General features: G+C 37.9%; 1 protein-coding gene across 1 annotated transcript in view; it reads right to left on the bottom strand.

Moving 5' to 3' along the window:
- Positions 1-16,714, bottom strand: part of SP4 (Sp4 transcription factor) — a 29,380-nt gene that overhangs the window by 11,916 nt on the left and 750 nt on the right. The window contains exons 2-3 of the mRNA XM_036404416.1: positions 16,292-16,392; positions 14,248-15,796 (exon numbers count right to left, since the gene is read on the bottom strand). Coding sequence (XP_036260309.1) covers positions 14,248-15,796; positions 16,292-16,392 — 1,650 coding nt within the window. The remainder of the gene's footprint in view (positions 1-14,247; positions 15,797-16,291; positions 16,393-16,714) is intronic.

Here is a 16,714-nt window from a genome sequence, read left to right as displayed (position 1 = left end):
AATCTCAAAGTGAGTCTGCTACAGACTTGAGTTGTATGGGATTTTTTTGTAAACTATATACTAGAATCCTATGGATCACTAGGACCTTTAACTTTTACATTGCTTGCACTTATTAAAGAGGAAGAAAAACAAAGGGAATATGAAGAGAAGATAAGAGAATTTAATTATTTCTTAAATCACCTCTGCTGAAGAAAAGAAACTGAGAAAACAATGTTGATATGTGTTTGTCAGCAGCCTACTAAATTAAATGAGGACAACTTCTAGAAGTTTAAAACAGAGAGGATTTTTCAGTTGAGAGGATCTAGGTCTAAACTGGCTTCTTATATGGAGGAAATAAAAAAACCAAACCCAACAAACAGACCTGCTTACTCTAAAAACAGGTGGTTGACATAATGTTATCCACACAGGAAGAGAATGATCTCTTGACACTATCTAGATGGAGAAAAAAAGGCTTATTAAAAATATTCCTTTCAAAGTCTTACTAGAGGCATTAAATGCTATTTAAAGCCTTCCAGAAATGCTGTTGCAATCAGGAGATCACTTGAAATTGCTTCTTCCTGATATACTCCAAACCACAAGACCTGATATCACTACACTTCACCATTCATAATCAAACCCTTCAGTAACAACAGCTCTCATGTTTCAGCACGCATTTCAGAAAGAGGCCTAAAACAAGTCACTATGTGAAGGAACAGTCACACTTCAGTTCATGTATGTTATTCTGTATGAGCTGTGAAAGCAGTCACTGCACACTGACACCTGCTTTTGGAATAGAGAAAGCTTTCTCAAGTTCCCATGATTTCTTTAATAACGATTCCTGAAATTGTGAAATATCTTGATAAAAAAAATTATCTCTGAACTTGCCTATATCTGAGCTTTATTGTACAAACTGTCAGGATATAAAGGTAACTTACAACCAAATGTTACAAAATAACATTGATACAAAATAACATTGATACTAAATTGCCTTTCATTTCCTCTCATGCCTAAGTTCTCTCTTGCTATTGAATAGTAACTATTTATTTGACCATAGGACAAAATGAATACAGTAAGGAAATCTGTTATAGTATTTAATTACAAATCAAGTGCAACAGAAGTCTCACTTATTGCAATATTAGAAATTTTTTAAGCTTCTCAAATAAAAGAGCCTGCATGATCTTTTATCATGGGGTTTAGTCACTAATCTTTCCCATTTAAGCCATTAAGTAACTGCATTACTTATTAACATGAGATACAGGATTATCAAGATAAATGCTTGCACATCCTTTATTCTTCAGCATCACTTGCTCAACTTTCCAATTCTGTAGTAAAATTGCACCTTAGCAGGTAAAACTCACATACACTTTCCCACATATACTTATGTACTCAAGTTTCATGAGTTTTAACACATTCGTGCAAGAAAATTTAACAACTTTAAGTAATTACTATGAAACCAAATAATACATACGCACACACCCCAATCACATTTTCAGTTAAAAATTAATTTGTAAAACCATAACAGCACTTTAATGATTTAAGAAAGCTAATGCATGGTACCTAAATCACTTCTACAGAGTGACTGATCACTGCTCATTAGGCTTGGCCATCCATTATAAGTCAAGCCAAGCTTCCTTTTACCACACACACACCTGCTTTCCTACACTTGTTTACCTCAGGTAGCACACACAAACTCAGATTACTCTCTGAGGCTAATAGAGCAGAAGGGAGAGAAAAGGACTTAACTTTATTGATCTACAGAAATCATGAGAGTAAAGCACTAGAGAATTGGATCTTGGAAAGAAGAGAAACTAGGAAAAAGATACTTCTAAAATTCTGGTGCATAGTTCCTCAGAAAAAAAAGTATATATCTCCTGTTGCTATTATGCAACTAACGTTTAGCAGTCAAAAGATGAGAGCAGCAATGACAAAGTTACCTTAGTAGGGTGCACCTTACTGCAAAATCTGAGAAACACTTGGCAAAATGTACCTAGAGTTACAGTGGCTAATGCAAAGAAGAAAATTTGTTCAACTATGTATTCTAAAAAGCAAAGAAAAGGCTGCAGTTAGAATCTATAATTCAATGCATATTACTACAAGACAGCCTGCAGAGTTCCAAAGCTCTACAGGCATCAGAGCTGATGCAGCAACTCATCCATTAACAACTCACTAATAGAAAGCAATGGGAAAAAATTCTCATCTTCCCTTGCCCTGTATACACCAGATACTCTAAGCTTGAAAACATCCTTTAATATTCTTTTTCCACAAAGACATAAATGTAATTTACACTAAGATAATATCTATATACTTTATATATTTATTGATAATACAATATACTTATAATAACATGTCTATATTATATAATAGAATATAATGCTTTGATTAAGGTATAGTCAAGTTTCAAATATTGCGTAAAAGCATGTGTCAATATAGTTAGAAATCCTCTTTTTTTTTTTTAAACTACTATGAAGGAGGTTCATGCTGAAAAAAGAAGCACAAATCACATTTCAAAATGACATATATGTAAAGACAACACAGAATTTAAATTTTTACAGAGAAGATGATACAGTATGCTGACAATTCTGCTCTCTTTTCTAAGCAGTGGTTAATAAAGATTTATGAAGAAACAATATGCGACAAAAGAAGAATTCCCCAGAACCGAAATTGCAAGCACTGATACAAGGGACCCACACATTCTGTAGAGATCAGTTTGGAGTAAGGAGAGGAACTAGATTCACCCAGCTACTACAAGGGTCATCACAAATCACAGCTTTGTGTCCAGATGCTACTACAAGCAGAAAGTTTCCAGTGCAAATTGCAGCATCAAATAGACATCTGTCTTTTCAACCTCCTACAGGGGCACTGCAGCAAGTTTCTATCTTTTGTCCATGAGTAACTTTGTCAAGATTTTTAAGAACTTGCTATACTCTTCTTCAAGAGATTTTTTAATCTCGTTGTATTAAAAAATTACCAAACCGCATAATAACTATGCTCTCTGTTGAAATTACTGCTTCAAGAGTGAAGGCGGCTATAAAGTTAGAGGGGTTTAAATATCTTTAAAAAGATGAAGTTTTTTTCCTTTAGTGCAAGAATCATATTGGTAACCAAAACAAAATCAAACCAATGTCCCAAAAGTTTCACCAAGTTACTTTAATGATTTTTCAAAAATGTAAGGATTTACTCAAGAGCTTTAGGGACAACCTGAGGGCACTTTATTACTTTGAGCCAGAAAATAAGTTTTCCCAGCTGGTAAGACCTTTCATTAAACTGAAAGCAAGTTTACTTTTTATTACTTTATTAAACATAGGAAAGAGCTACTACAAATACAACACAGAAAGACCCACACAAAACCAATATAAAAATCAAACACAGAGCTGCAATTGCACAAAATTTAGTCTTGAACAATGAACTGGTGATTTCAGTCAAAGCAAGGCAATGTCTCTGGTTGTTTTGGATACTGTGACTTGAAATGAAAAGAAAATATGGTCAATTTATTAAGTATTCTAAAGAAGGAGATGGAATCAGAAAAGTAACTTGTTATACTAATGAAAAGAGACTCTTCCAAAATAACCTTGATTTTCATCATTATTGAATAAATAGTCAAAAAGTATATTTAGAGTAAGTGTCCAAGAACACTTTGCAGATGAACACAAGTAGTTTCCTGCATGCTGAAACTTAGAGCAACAGCTGAAGACCCAAGTACCAGCTGTGCTGCAAAGTACCAGACACATTGCACAGAAAGTAGCAGCAGATGTAAGAAACTGAGGTTCTTAGATTTACTTTTATGGAACATCTCCCTCTCCCCCATCCCCTTGCCCCAACTCTCAGATTATTCTACACCTTATAGCCACAACAGAATGTGGCCCAGTTCTTTCCTTCAACTCTTCCCCCTAACTCTTAAACAGGGGTAGGACTAGGAAGAAGCCTGTGGACTGTCTGTCTCCACAGTCTGACTAGAGGAGGTCAATAACTAACAAACTGAAAAAAAAACAAAAAACCCAAAACAAAAAATCAAATGCTATCTAACACACTTCTGCCATATGGTAACAAAAACACACTCAGAAAGTGTCATTTTCTGCACCTCCATTCAAGTTATGGGTATTGCCATGAAGTAGTAATAACTGACTCTTGAAAGGACAGAAGTAGGCTAACATGAAAAATATAAGCCAAGGTTCCAGTACTCTATTTGGAGTTTGGGAGGTAGCTGGGAGCTTTTCTGGGTGGGTATTATGGGATTTTGTCTATGCTTTAGCTGGCCTAAATATTTTACACTTGACTAGAAGGTTCATGAATTTCCTTGAGGTAATTATTTTGGCTGTATGAAATATTATGTTGATCAAGATAAAAGTAAATATAAAAAAAAGGCGAAAGGTAAAGGTAAAGAGATTAAAAGGAATTTAAAGGAAAAAAAACAAACCAAGATTCATAAAACATTTTTAAAGATCTTATACAGCAAGACTAAACATGAGCATCAAGCTTTGTTTTTATTAACAGTCTATGGATGAATAGGCTGACCAATATTAAAACTAATTTGTTCATTAAAGATGTAAAACCTGAAACTTTGTTATAGCCTTTATCAGGCAAGGACCAACAAAACCATATATTATAGAATTACAAAAGAAGGGCCACATCAATCTGTAAGATCCAAACCATAAAAGTTCTGACATTTTCTCTAACACTACAAAACTGTTTACCTAGTCTTGTTTACCCTACAAAACTGTTCACCTAGTCTTGTTTTTTGGATCAGAACAAACTGAAAAATTCATACTTTTGTCAGTTACTTCCCGATGATCAAAGAAATAAGAAAATCAAGGCCCATTTTTCTTAAACTTTAGTATTTTTCTCCAGGGAAAAGCGGTCACATCATGACTTGAAACTATAATTAAGGAAACTCAGGCTTGTACTTAATGTGCATCCCAAGGGTTTTTTCAGCAGGAAGATATTAACTGATAATTCTCTCTTTACAACAAAATAATACTAGACTTCCAATCTATGAAGATTAAATGTGCATTAAATATGCATGTTGGGGTGATACAGTTTTTCCAAGGACCAACTGATCAAGGTGTATGACTGCTATCAACTTCAGCAGCACTGGAGAATGCCCTGTTAGGAACAGATGCATACAGAAATCAATATAACTGCAGCCCTACCCCAAAATAAACTAAGCATGTGCTCTGATGCTACATTTCTCAAGAGACTACAGATGTCCAGAGCTACTGTTTTCGTATATGTCATAACAAGAGTAAAATATTAATTTAAAAAATTATACTTCATTATGCACTCCTGACTACTTCTAAAGCTACAGCATATAAATCAAGCTAATTTTATTAACTAAATTATCCATTAAAATCATTGACCACTAAAAAAAGACTTGTTTTTCAACAATCATAGAACATCCTGAGTTGGGCAGGACCCACAAGCATCATCAAGTCCAACTCCTGGCTCTCCACGGACAACCCCCAATAATAACACTGTTTCACTTGAAATTAATACTCCTCTTAGAACATAGCATCCCATTCCATATATAGTTAGCTTTTTTCAATAGTCATCACTGCTATTAAAATGTTTTTAATATATTAAAATAGTAAGAAATTATTTATTTCATCTACCAGCTCCAAAATCATACGAGACTTAGAATTCCAAAATTTAAATTACAGTGAGGAAGCTGTTGAAATGAAATTTTGAATATGCTTCTTGTCTTTCCCTCACACCAGGTGGCAATGGAAGAACAAGAAGTTTGGCTTAATGCAGATCTAAGTACGCTTTAACAAAGAAAAAAATACTAACAAGCTGTTGAAGATGTGCCATATCACTCAATTCACTTCCTTGGCATTTTATGAACAAGAAAGCTCAGCCAATTCTTTTCCTGTTCTACATGCTCCAATTTCTGACAACAGGGATTGAGAGAGGGGATAGCAAAATTCTCAAGACAGGGCTTACATTTAAGGCTTACATTTTGTTCTTGAAGTTTATAGCATAAAAATAGCTCATTATAAACTTATGTTACCTTGCAATTATGAGCAAAGTTGGTACTTGAAATGCTTCCCCTTCCCACGTTATTTTAGAAGTAATGATGAAGTCATGCCTTGCTACTCACAGGTCAGGCAGAAAAGACTAGTTTTACTGAGGCATACTGGCAATTTATCTGAACAGGCAGATTGCACATTTCTTAGGCATCAAGTTCAGAAGCACTATATTGACACTTATTTTTAAGCTAATATCACCATGGCTAATGTTTGTTTTCAACTGCAGTTTGTTGTCAAACTGTTTCTGCCACTGTATTGAATTTCAGTTTAAGAAAATCTCATAACCAAAGCAATTTTTTCATTAGGAGACTAAATGCCTCTCCTGTAATTACTTTGAAATATTTGAAAAGGATGCCAGCACTATAATATTTAGAACACTGTGGTTCTGCAACAATTCTCAGCTCAAGGCAGCCTGAGAACAGTTGTGACCTTTCATGACTTGGAAAAAGTATGCTACATTTCTATACTCCTCCCATCTACACTCTCAGAATGCCAAGTCACATAGTATGAAGTAAAAAACCAAGACAGATTCCTTTTTTTGCTTGTTTTTTTTTAATACAGCTCAGTACTTTATACTTATCTTTTTACTACAGATTCCACAGCTTGCAGCTTGTTTCTTTCAAGATATTTGCTGCATCTTGCTTGTCAATGAACATTCAGGAACACAACTACATGTTATTTAAAAAAAAATAAATCATGCAACCCCTAGCCTTCAGCTCCTTTGACTTCCACCTTTGGTGTTTATACTTGCCAGTTTTCTTGTATGTAATGTGGCTATTTTAAACCCTTTTCAACTTAGCCACCTACAGGAATCCCTTCTTGCTTAGCTATACCACTCACCAAGGTCTGTTTCTAGACACTATTACATTAACACGAGAGGAGCCCCACAGGATATGCCGTCACAAAAATGCATTTTCATCGTTAAACAATGCAAGTGTAATATTCTAGAACTTCAGACTAAACACCTTCCCCTCCCTCAAAATCTAGCATACATAATAGAGAGTAATAGAAGACTGCGAATAGCATGAAGATGAATCAGGTATTTTAATTTTTCATAATTGAGGAACTTAAGAACTTTAAATAAAAACATGTCTTATGCAACAATTAAAACACAATATATTGCAGACAAATATTGAATGCATAAAAAATAGGCAGACTCAGAAAAGACAAATTCAGAGAAAAAAAATCCATCAATAACTATTAAACTTTTTTAAAAAAATCCCACTTTTGGCTCAGGAATATGCAGGTGACTGAATGAGGGAAGAGAATCTGAGCACTGCTCTTTGTATGTATCACCTGCAGTCAGCATGAGAGAGGGTCAGAAACACTTCTGAATTTTATATTCATACAATCATACAGTGTTTTGGGTCACAAGGCACCTTTAAAGATCATGTAGCTCTGATCCCCCTGCGATGGGCAGGGACATCTTCAGCTGGATCACGTTGCTCAAAGACCTACCGAAACTCACCATGAACAATTCCAGGGATGGGGCATCTACAACCTCTCTGGAAAATCTGTTCCAGTGTCTCACCACACTCAGAGTAAGGCATTTCTTCCTCATGTCCCATATAAACCTACCCTTTTGCAGCTTAAAACTGCTGTCCCTTGTACTGTTACTGTTGAGGTCTTGGTAAAAAGTCTGTCTTTCTGACAAGATCCTGTTGTATATCTCGAAGGCTTTCTCTTCACCAGTTTGAATAACCCCAACTCTTGCAGCCCATCTTCATACAAGATGTCTTTCAGTTCTCTAATCATTTTCATGGCTCTCTTCTGGACCAGCTGTATCAGATCCAGGTATGTCTTCTAGTGGGGATTCCAGCACACTCCTATGGATGAGGTCTCACAGCAGTGGCAAAGAGAGAGAGAATCACATCCCTTGAACTGCTGGCCTTATTTGTTTTTATGTAGCCCAGGATACCATAGGCTTCCTGGGCTGCAAGTGTACATTGCCAGCACATGTCCCATTTCTCATCTACTAATGTCTTTCTCCACAGAACTGCTCTCAATCCATTACTTTATCACACAATCTATACTGAGATTACTCCATCATCACAGGTGGGGGACCTTTATTTGGCCTTGCTGCAGTACAATGAGGTTCACATTGCCCACTTCTCAAGCCTGCCAAGACCCCTCTGGATGCCATCCTTTCCCTCAAGCACATCAACTGCACCGCTCATCTTGGTACCATCTGCGAATTTGCCAAGGGTGCAGAATCCCACAACATCCTTAGTAAAGATTCTGACAGTACTGGTCCCAGTATAGGGACATCATTGGTTACTGATCTCCATTTGGAGATTGAATCATTGACGGCAACTCTGAATGCGGCCATCCAGCCACTTCCCTATCATCCATAAAATCCGTATCTCTCCAAGGCTACTGCGAGGGACTATGTCAAAAACCCTCACAAAAAGCCACGGCAGATGAAGTAGATTGTCAGCAGCTCTTCCTTTACCTACCCATACAGTCACTCCAGCACAGAAGGCCACTGGATTAGTCAGGCACAATTTGCCCTCTGTGAAGCCATGTTTGGCATACATTTGGGATGACATGTTGGCTGTCTCTAACCACCTCTGTACCCACATGCCTAGACATAGCTGGCAGAAGGTGTGTTCCATGATTGTACCAGACACAGAGATTAGGTTGACTGCTTATTAGTTCTCAGGAGCCTAATTATTACCTCTTTAAAAATTGGTGTGATGTTTACCTTTTTCCAGTCACTGAGTGACATACAGTTAATCTAATCCTTTCTTTTTTTTTCCTGTTTAAATAATTGGATAGAATGCTTCAAAGTCCTCATCAAACTTTGACCCAGACAGTCATGTCTAAACAATATATTGAGTCTTTGAACTGCAAGTCCTAAAACTAGTGCCTGTCACACAAGAAGGCTTAATAAAGAGGGAAAGGGAAGAAAAAGCCTTGAAGAAAGGCTGAAGCTGGATGCAGACAAGTGGGAAAATGCACAAGAAGTCAGGGGACCTCAAGGTACTGACAAATTGCATAAATACTAGTCACAGTGATGTGAAAGTATCTGGCCAAAGAGAGAAATGTCTCAGTAGCTCACATTACTACAGAGTATGAAACAGAATGGCAAGGCTCATTATATATTTTTAAGTATCTCAATAAGAACACTTGGCATTGGATTTCATTGTCATTAAGAACTATTTTGGAGCCCATTGCACACCCCTACAAAAGACTTAAAACTCTCCAGCTTTACTATTGCCAGGCAACAACCTGTTCCACTGAACAGAAGTCATTGCCCCAGGTTATTTTGGGTGGATGAACTCCAAATTCCCCGTAATTCAGATCATGTCACCACTCATGTTCAAGGAAAACGCTTGAACTTGTGTTGCAAGATGATGGAATCTGATGACTTTTGCTTAAAAAAAGTGATTTTGGAACAAGTATACATAAAATATAAATAATATTTTTCATTATTTTAAACCAAAATCATCTAATTCACTTTTGTATGGGGCAAACACCTCCGCCATCATGCAACAAAAGTACTCTAAGAAGTATCATTAAGGTAGATGTAAGTTTGGTCTATTAATTTTTTTCTCATAAAGAGGGAATTTTTCTGAAGGACAAAAAAACTCCAAAAACCCAACCAGAAAACCCCACAAAAAGCCCACCAAAAAACCCTCCAAGAATAAGAGAAAAACACCAAAATGAACCAATAAAACAAAACAACTCCACCTACCAAAAGGAAACTATTTTACAAATTGTATCTTTTTCTTAGAATCAATTAGTACTAAAAGCAGTTCCTTTCACATAGTCTCTTACAGCGTCAGTCAACTCATCTACACAAATCCACTTTAAAAAGGGGCTGGGGACAGGAATCCTTTGAACTTGCATCTGCAACTCTCACAGCAGAAGCCTTAAAAAAGGGCAAGGGTGTTCCACAGTATCTACTTTTCCCCAAGACCATAGGGGCAAAATTCAGGAAGTTGCAATCTATAACATTCCAGGCTATTCCCCTCCACAGGGAACCATGTGCAAAACAACAACTGACAGCAGAAAAGAAATACTTACTGCAGAAGTAGCTTGGTAAAAGGCTCAGACAGCAAGATCTCACAGCAAGGCAGGTATTAGTAGATCCCTGAATGTTCAAGCAACCACAGTGCTTTCTATGTAGCCTGTTGTTTGTCTTCCTCTTAATTAAACAATTGATTAAAGATCTGGTTTTAATGCTCAGAAACTTAACTGGATGAGAATAAAACTTTCTTCTGTACATTTAATTACGCCTTTGACTGACACTCTGTACACCTTAATAAAATTTTATGGAATCACAGATTGGCGTAGACTTTGAGGGACCTCTGGAGAGCATCTGGTCCCATCACCCTGCTCAGGCAGGGCTACCTACAGAAAGCTGTCCAGGACCATGTCCAGACAGTTTCTGAATCTCTCTGAAGATGGAGAGTCTGCAACCTGAGCAACCTGTATCAGCACTCAGTAGCTCTCACAGTAAAAAAATAATTTTCATCACTGACATTGAAGTTTTCTCTCAGGCCAGAAAGTGAAAGATTGTGACAATGTCTCTGCTTTGCCCTGCGTTTTTGACCACATGCAACATATAACCCTAAGTATGGTACTTACCAGGATCAGTTTTTGAACTTTTAACTGAAAAAAACACAAGAAACCCCAAACACACTTGTACATCTTGCTAGGTTTACAGTAGACTCTCAGTAACAAAAGTTATGAAAGGTAGACCAAAATATAGTATTTACCAGAAGATCTTAAGGTTTTTCTTCCCAATGTGAAATTTTTCTCTTTTGGAATCTAGAATCTATTTGACAAAACAACAATAAAATAAAATAAAATAATAATAATAATAAAGACTCAACAAAAAAAAACCACCAAAAAACACAACTCCCCCCATTTCTCAAAATTTTCTATAAATCAACAATTCTGCTGTAATTTTAAATTAAGTATTTTCCTGTTTTACTGTTTCATTTACTACTGAAAAGCTAAAGAAAAAATTGTGCTTAAATATCTCACTGTGGAAATAACTAGGAAAACCACTGTTCATTGAACAGAAATATGACACAAATACAAACGAAGTTATTTATTGTGATTTTTTATTGTGGTTTTAAAAGTTTTTTTCCTAGAAACTCAACTGGCTTGATTGAAGGGGCTTGATTGAAGGACAACGTAACTTCTTTTCCCTAACAAAGAGCACCTGAATCAATGCATGGGATGAGTTCTTTACTCAGCCTTCTCCTTAAAATTTTCTGGGCATCCTCCACACAGCTCATTTCTAACACCTATTTCTACTGCTCATTTGTGGCAAATGAACTACTTGTAGAGAGTTCAGCTTATTTTCAAGACACTTCACACTGGCAAGCTCAGGTACTGCAGAAAAGAAATACCAGTCTGCAGATATTGAGGTAGCTGAGCTGTTTGTTTTTCAAAAGGTTTCCTGTAATGATGCCTGGGAATAATAAAAAAAAACAAAACAACAACATTTCAAATAAAAACCAGCCAACCCAAGGAAGTTAACAGCCCTGATCAAGTCAGCTTATTCTATTTAGGTGGCAAGCAAAGTTTAGATCTTAGCTTGTTTGCAATTTTCTATTTCATAACCATTCTTTCCTTGGAATCTTAATACATTAGCATTAAGGACTGCACATCATGCTCTTCCCTTTCCTTTACATTCTACCATGTCTCCCATTCCCAGAGTGTAGAGTCAGGAAGTTTCATAGGACATAAGCAGAGATAACTAAGAGAAGGAAATTACAACTAATCTCTTGCACTCAAAAAGATTGTTCTTTCTCCCTAACATCAAGTCCTGGGGGAGAAATAGTACCTTATTGACAAAGGAAAGGAAAAAATGTCAGAATACTTATAGGGGTGCAGCAACTCTTCTATGAGGAAAGGCTGACAGTAATGGGGTTTTTCAGTCTGAAGAAAAGAAGGCTCTGGGGAGACCTTATAGCTCCTTCCAATACCTAAAGGGCATAAAAGAGACTTGAAGAGGAACTTTCTACAAGGGCATGTGGTGTTAGGACAATAGGGAATGGCCTTAATATGAAAGAGGGTAGGTGTAGATTAGACATAAGAAAGAGGGTTTTTACAATGAGGGTGGCAAAATACTGGAACAGATTGCTCAGAGAGGTGGTGGATGCTCCATCCCTGGAAACATTCAAACCCAGGTTGGATGGGGCTCTGAGCAACCTAATCTAGTTGAAGATGTCCCTAATCATAGCAGAGGGGCTGAACTACATGACCTTTAAAGTCCCTTTCAATCCAAACTATTCTATGTTTCTATGATTCACTGCTGCCAAAAATTATGGAAACAGCTGTAAGGCCTACTGGGAGCAGGGCATGAGAGAGTGGGCACATTGAAGAGGAATTCAATGGTCACAAAATGTAGTCTAGTTAGCATACAAACACTGTATGACTATGGCTTGGCTTGCCCAGGACCAAACTTGTGATTCATTGCCCTTTTTTCACCCTCAAGTTACCAATCTCAATCCCTTTATTTTCCAAAAGACATCATATGCAAGCACAGGTAGGGTCAATATAACCAACAAAGATGATATTCAGAATCTCTTGCTCTAATACCTGCTAGTGTGTACTGAACAGTAGTACATCATTAGTAAGCAGAGAAAAAACCTACATGGAGAAAGGTTTTTCCAGCACCCCCAAGTCTAGGCTGATCCCAAAGCAGGCTTACTATGGAGTCCCCTACCAAAGTAGACTTCTATCTAAGAAAACCATCAACCAGCACCTTCCTATCAAGAAAAAAAGTGTTCCAAGGTAAATAGGACTGCAGCTTCTCAGCTACAGCTAACCAAACTTCTCTTTGAACCATTAGAGCTAAACACAAGGTCAAGATTTTAATTCTAATTACCCACATTAATGCTTGTGTGACACTCCTTAAACAAGCCATGTTTAGTGCCATCTAACTCAGCTCTTTAGTATTTCAACATGCCATTCCATGCTGAGAAGTACCACAGCAGCAAAGTTCTCCCAATAGCAAATTTCTTACTACTAAACTATGCTAGTAGTTATGTCTCCTCAAAACCATTTCAATCAAAAAGAACAATTTTTTGGTTTTTATAATCATATGCTAAGATGAAAAATGAAACAGTTTTCATCTTAGCATATGATTATAAAAACCAAAAACCAAACCATTTAAGAGTCTATATGATACTAATGTTTGCTTATGCAGACTTGACAGCAGTTAAACGTTATGTGTTTTTTCTAACAATTTTATAGTAAAAAACTGTGCCTATAGTCAGGCTGTTGTTGGGAAGAGTTTATTGTAACTACTACAATAGAAGACTTTTATGACATAAACCCAACTTTAGGTAAGTAGTTACCAAGCTGAGAAAGATAACTCCTGCCTAAATCAAGTTTTATCTAAAACATTAAAAGTCAGCAAATTTTACATAAAGAGGTGTCCTTGTGGGACACTGCAGAGACCAGAGTCTCTGCACAGAGTTTACTGTAAAACTAAGTTCAGTTATCCAGCCTAGAACCTTTTAATAGCTCCTTTCCCAACTACTAGACCAGCATAACCAAACAGACATTTCATAGTACATATCAAAAGTTCAGCAGCAAGTACTGAAGTACAGTCACCAGTTCGCTTTATCTTTTTATTTTAAAGCAAGCCACAGAAACCATGTGCAAGCACACATTATTCCACTCAATCTCTTTGCAGAACTCAAACTTTTAAGGGAACAACTTTATGAGCTAGTGCAGAATGCAATGAGTAGTTCCATATGAATGCATGCCAGGACACAAGGTATCCCAGCTCACTTATTGTCACTTCTCATTCTACGTCCCCAAAAGAAGATTAGGAATACTGCCTGGTTGGAAAAAGCTTTTTTATGCTGGCTTTTAAACATATCAAAGCTCTATCAGTAAAGTCCCATGTTCACTTCTGGAGCCTGCAAGTCTTTAGTAAGACAGAGGACAGAAATTTTAAAGTAAAGTTTATCAAATACAAACAGTTCCATTTCAACTGATACCACTGGTAATATTAATTCAATGTTTAGCAAAAACATCAGCTATTTTAAAATCTGAATTTTAGTAATAAAGTGTGAGATATTTGCTCACAGTTAAGGGTTTAATGTTCATTACAGAAAATTCTGAAGAAAGAATGCTAATCTAAAATCATCTGGTATTCTTGTAATAGTAAAAAAAAACCAAAACAAACCAAAGCCACAAACAACCACCACAAACAAAACACAAAACAATCATACAAACAAGCAAAACTCCAAAACTTTGTCAGACCACTCACCCGCAACGCTGGTAATGGTAACAGGAACTCCTTGAACTTGAACACCTGCAGCACTCAGGTTGGCAACACTTACTGTTTGAAGATTAGGTACTGAAGCAAGCTGGGCAGCGTTCAGAGTGATGGGGGTACCAGCAACAGCCACCGGAGCAATCTGGGCAATGGTTGTGCCACCACTTGAAGACACAGGAGTGATGGTTAGTTGTTGGGGTAACCCAGCATTTTGAACTTGCAGATTTGAAAGGCTTTGCAGATTCTGAACCTGCACAGTTTGCCAGCTGATCTGTCCTGATGGTGTTAAAGTTGGAGCCCTGATGAGCACCTGAGTTGGGCTCACTGCCTGCAGCTGAACATTCTGCAAAGGCTGCTGCTGGATAGTCTGTATAGTCTGCCCTGACTGGAGCTGAAATGACTGTGGAGGAATGGCCTGAATAATCTGCTGTTGAGGCTGCTGGATCTGTATCTGCTGCAGAATAGGCTGACCTACGATCTGGACCTGTTGAAGGGAACCTGACTGATCCTGGACGTTCTGTAGTCCATTGGACTGAAGCTGACTGGAGCTCTGGGCTTCGGAGTCTGTAGCAGTTGTTTGAGGCTCTTCAGTCGCCTGCTCTGAACTGCTGCCTGCTGTGCTTGTGTATTGGCCTGTTTCTGCAGAGCTGACCAGTGTGTCACTGCTAGTCAGAGATGTTGAGGCAGTGGTTGTAGCAGTGGAAGATGAGGAAGGAGACTCTGGCATGGTACTACCAGAGGCAGAAGTGACAGGTGTAGATGCCAGCTGATTTCCATTGGAAACTCCACTCTCGGTAGACTGGCCAACTTGCCCTGAACTTCCTCCAGTGGCAACGTTGTTGATCACAGGCAAAGCCAGGGTTACCCCACCAATGTTTATAGGTAGCGTTGTTACAACTTGCGCCTGAGTACCAGGAATAGTTTGCAGTTGCAGTGGTATGGAAACACCGGGCCTAATTTGGACTGGAACTGTTTGATTTGCTAGGTTTTGAGCAATAACATTTCCTGAAGCTGTCCTGTTTGCAGTTGTGAGGATAGCTTGATTATTCCCTGCAGGAATAAGCTGAATTTGACCTTGTATGTCTTGTAGACCAGTAGTGTTGGATGGATTGATTTGACCTTCCGTTGTCTGAATCTGTGGAATCACTTGGTACTGGACACTACCGCTTGGATTCTGCACTTGAATGACTTGGAATTGTCCAGGGGTCGTTGTAGAAGAATTGCCTGATTTGGTTTTTGAAGGAGATGTACTTCCATTGTTACTGCTGGAGGGACTTGCTGCACTTGAGGCAACAGAAGATCCTTGCTGAGCAACATTATTTTCTTTTGAAGCAGAAGGAGCAGCGGCAACGAGCTGCCAAGCATTTCCAGCTAGCTGAGTTGTTACCAATTCCAACTGCTGTGGCTGATTCTGAAGCTGCACCAAACCCTGATTTGGGTCTATAATAATCTGCTGCTGTCCAGTTCCTTGATTCTCACCAGGAGTTCCTATTTTGCTGCAAGTGGCTGCTAGCAAAGCGAGAGGTGAAGGCTGAGAATCCTATCCATAAAAAGAGAAAACAGAAAGGATTCAGGACAAGAGTGCAAGTACGAAGCATCAAAAGTGAGCATTAAGGTTTGCACAGGAAGCCAAAGAAAAACCCAACAAGGTGCTTCTGCACAAAGACCAATGATACAGCTCTGAATAAGGAAGTATGAATTGCTGTAAATAATCTTTAAACATAGTGCTCTTAAAAGTCTTTAATTATCAATGATTATCTGACAGCCAAGACCTCAACTGCATCATCAATTCAGTCTTTTTTTCCCCTCAAAATAAAGAAAAAAAATTAAAAATGCTTCTATTACATGGAAAGCATCTGATCACTGCAAAATGCAACCAAACAAACATGTCCAGGCAGTAAAAACACTGCACCCAACCAACTGTGCTTCATCCAACCCAAAGAAAGATGCCCTGAGCAGGAAATGCTGTTAGCTGAACATTTCATTTTAAATGCTAATAGTTTGGGCACTTCCGTTTCGGGTGTGTGTTCTTTACCTGTGAGCCTCCAGTTTTCCCTTTTTTATTATTATTGTTGTTATTCTCTGCCTCGGGAGATTTCTCTCCCTCTGTGGGCATAGTTTCCTCCTTCTTTTGATCTGCAAAAATATCAAGTGTAACAGGTTAATTATTCACCTTCATTTATACAATAACAAAACCTACGAGCATATCCTTTTCGGTTCCTAGCTTGTCGCTTTCGCCTCTTTATAAAAACAACAGTACAAATCATTATTACAAAAGAACGAGTCCTAAGAAACGTGGTTTGAAACCCAACCCATGGGGGCTGGAGAGTTAACACCCAGAAAGGGGAGGTTTGGTTTCCTCTCCCAGAGACAGCAGGAAAAAACCACCCACAACCCTCCTCCTCCTCCTGCCCCCTAAAGCATCGGCGGCCACTCAGTGGCCGCCGATGCTTTAGGG

This window comes from Molothrus ater, chromosome 1, assembly GCF_012460135.2.
Source record: "Molothrus ater isolate BHLD 08-10-18 breed brown headed cowbird chromosome 1, BPBGC_Mater_1.1, whole genome shotgun sequence".
In the NCBI taxonomy this organism is placed as follows: Eukaryota; Metazoa; Chordata; class Aves; order Passeriformes; family Icteridae; genus Molothrus; species Molothrus ater.
This window is presented reverse-complemented; position numbering and strand designations above follow the sequence as displayed.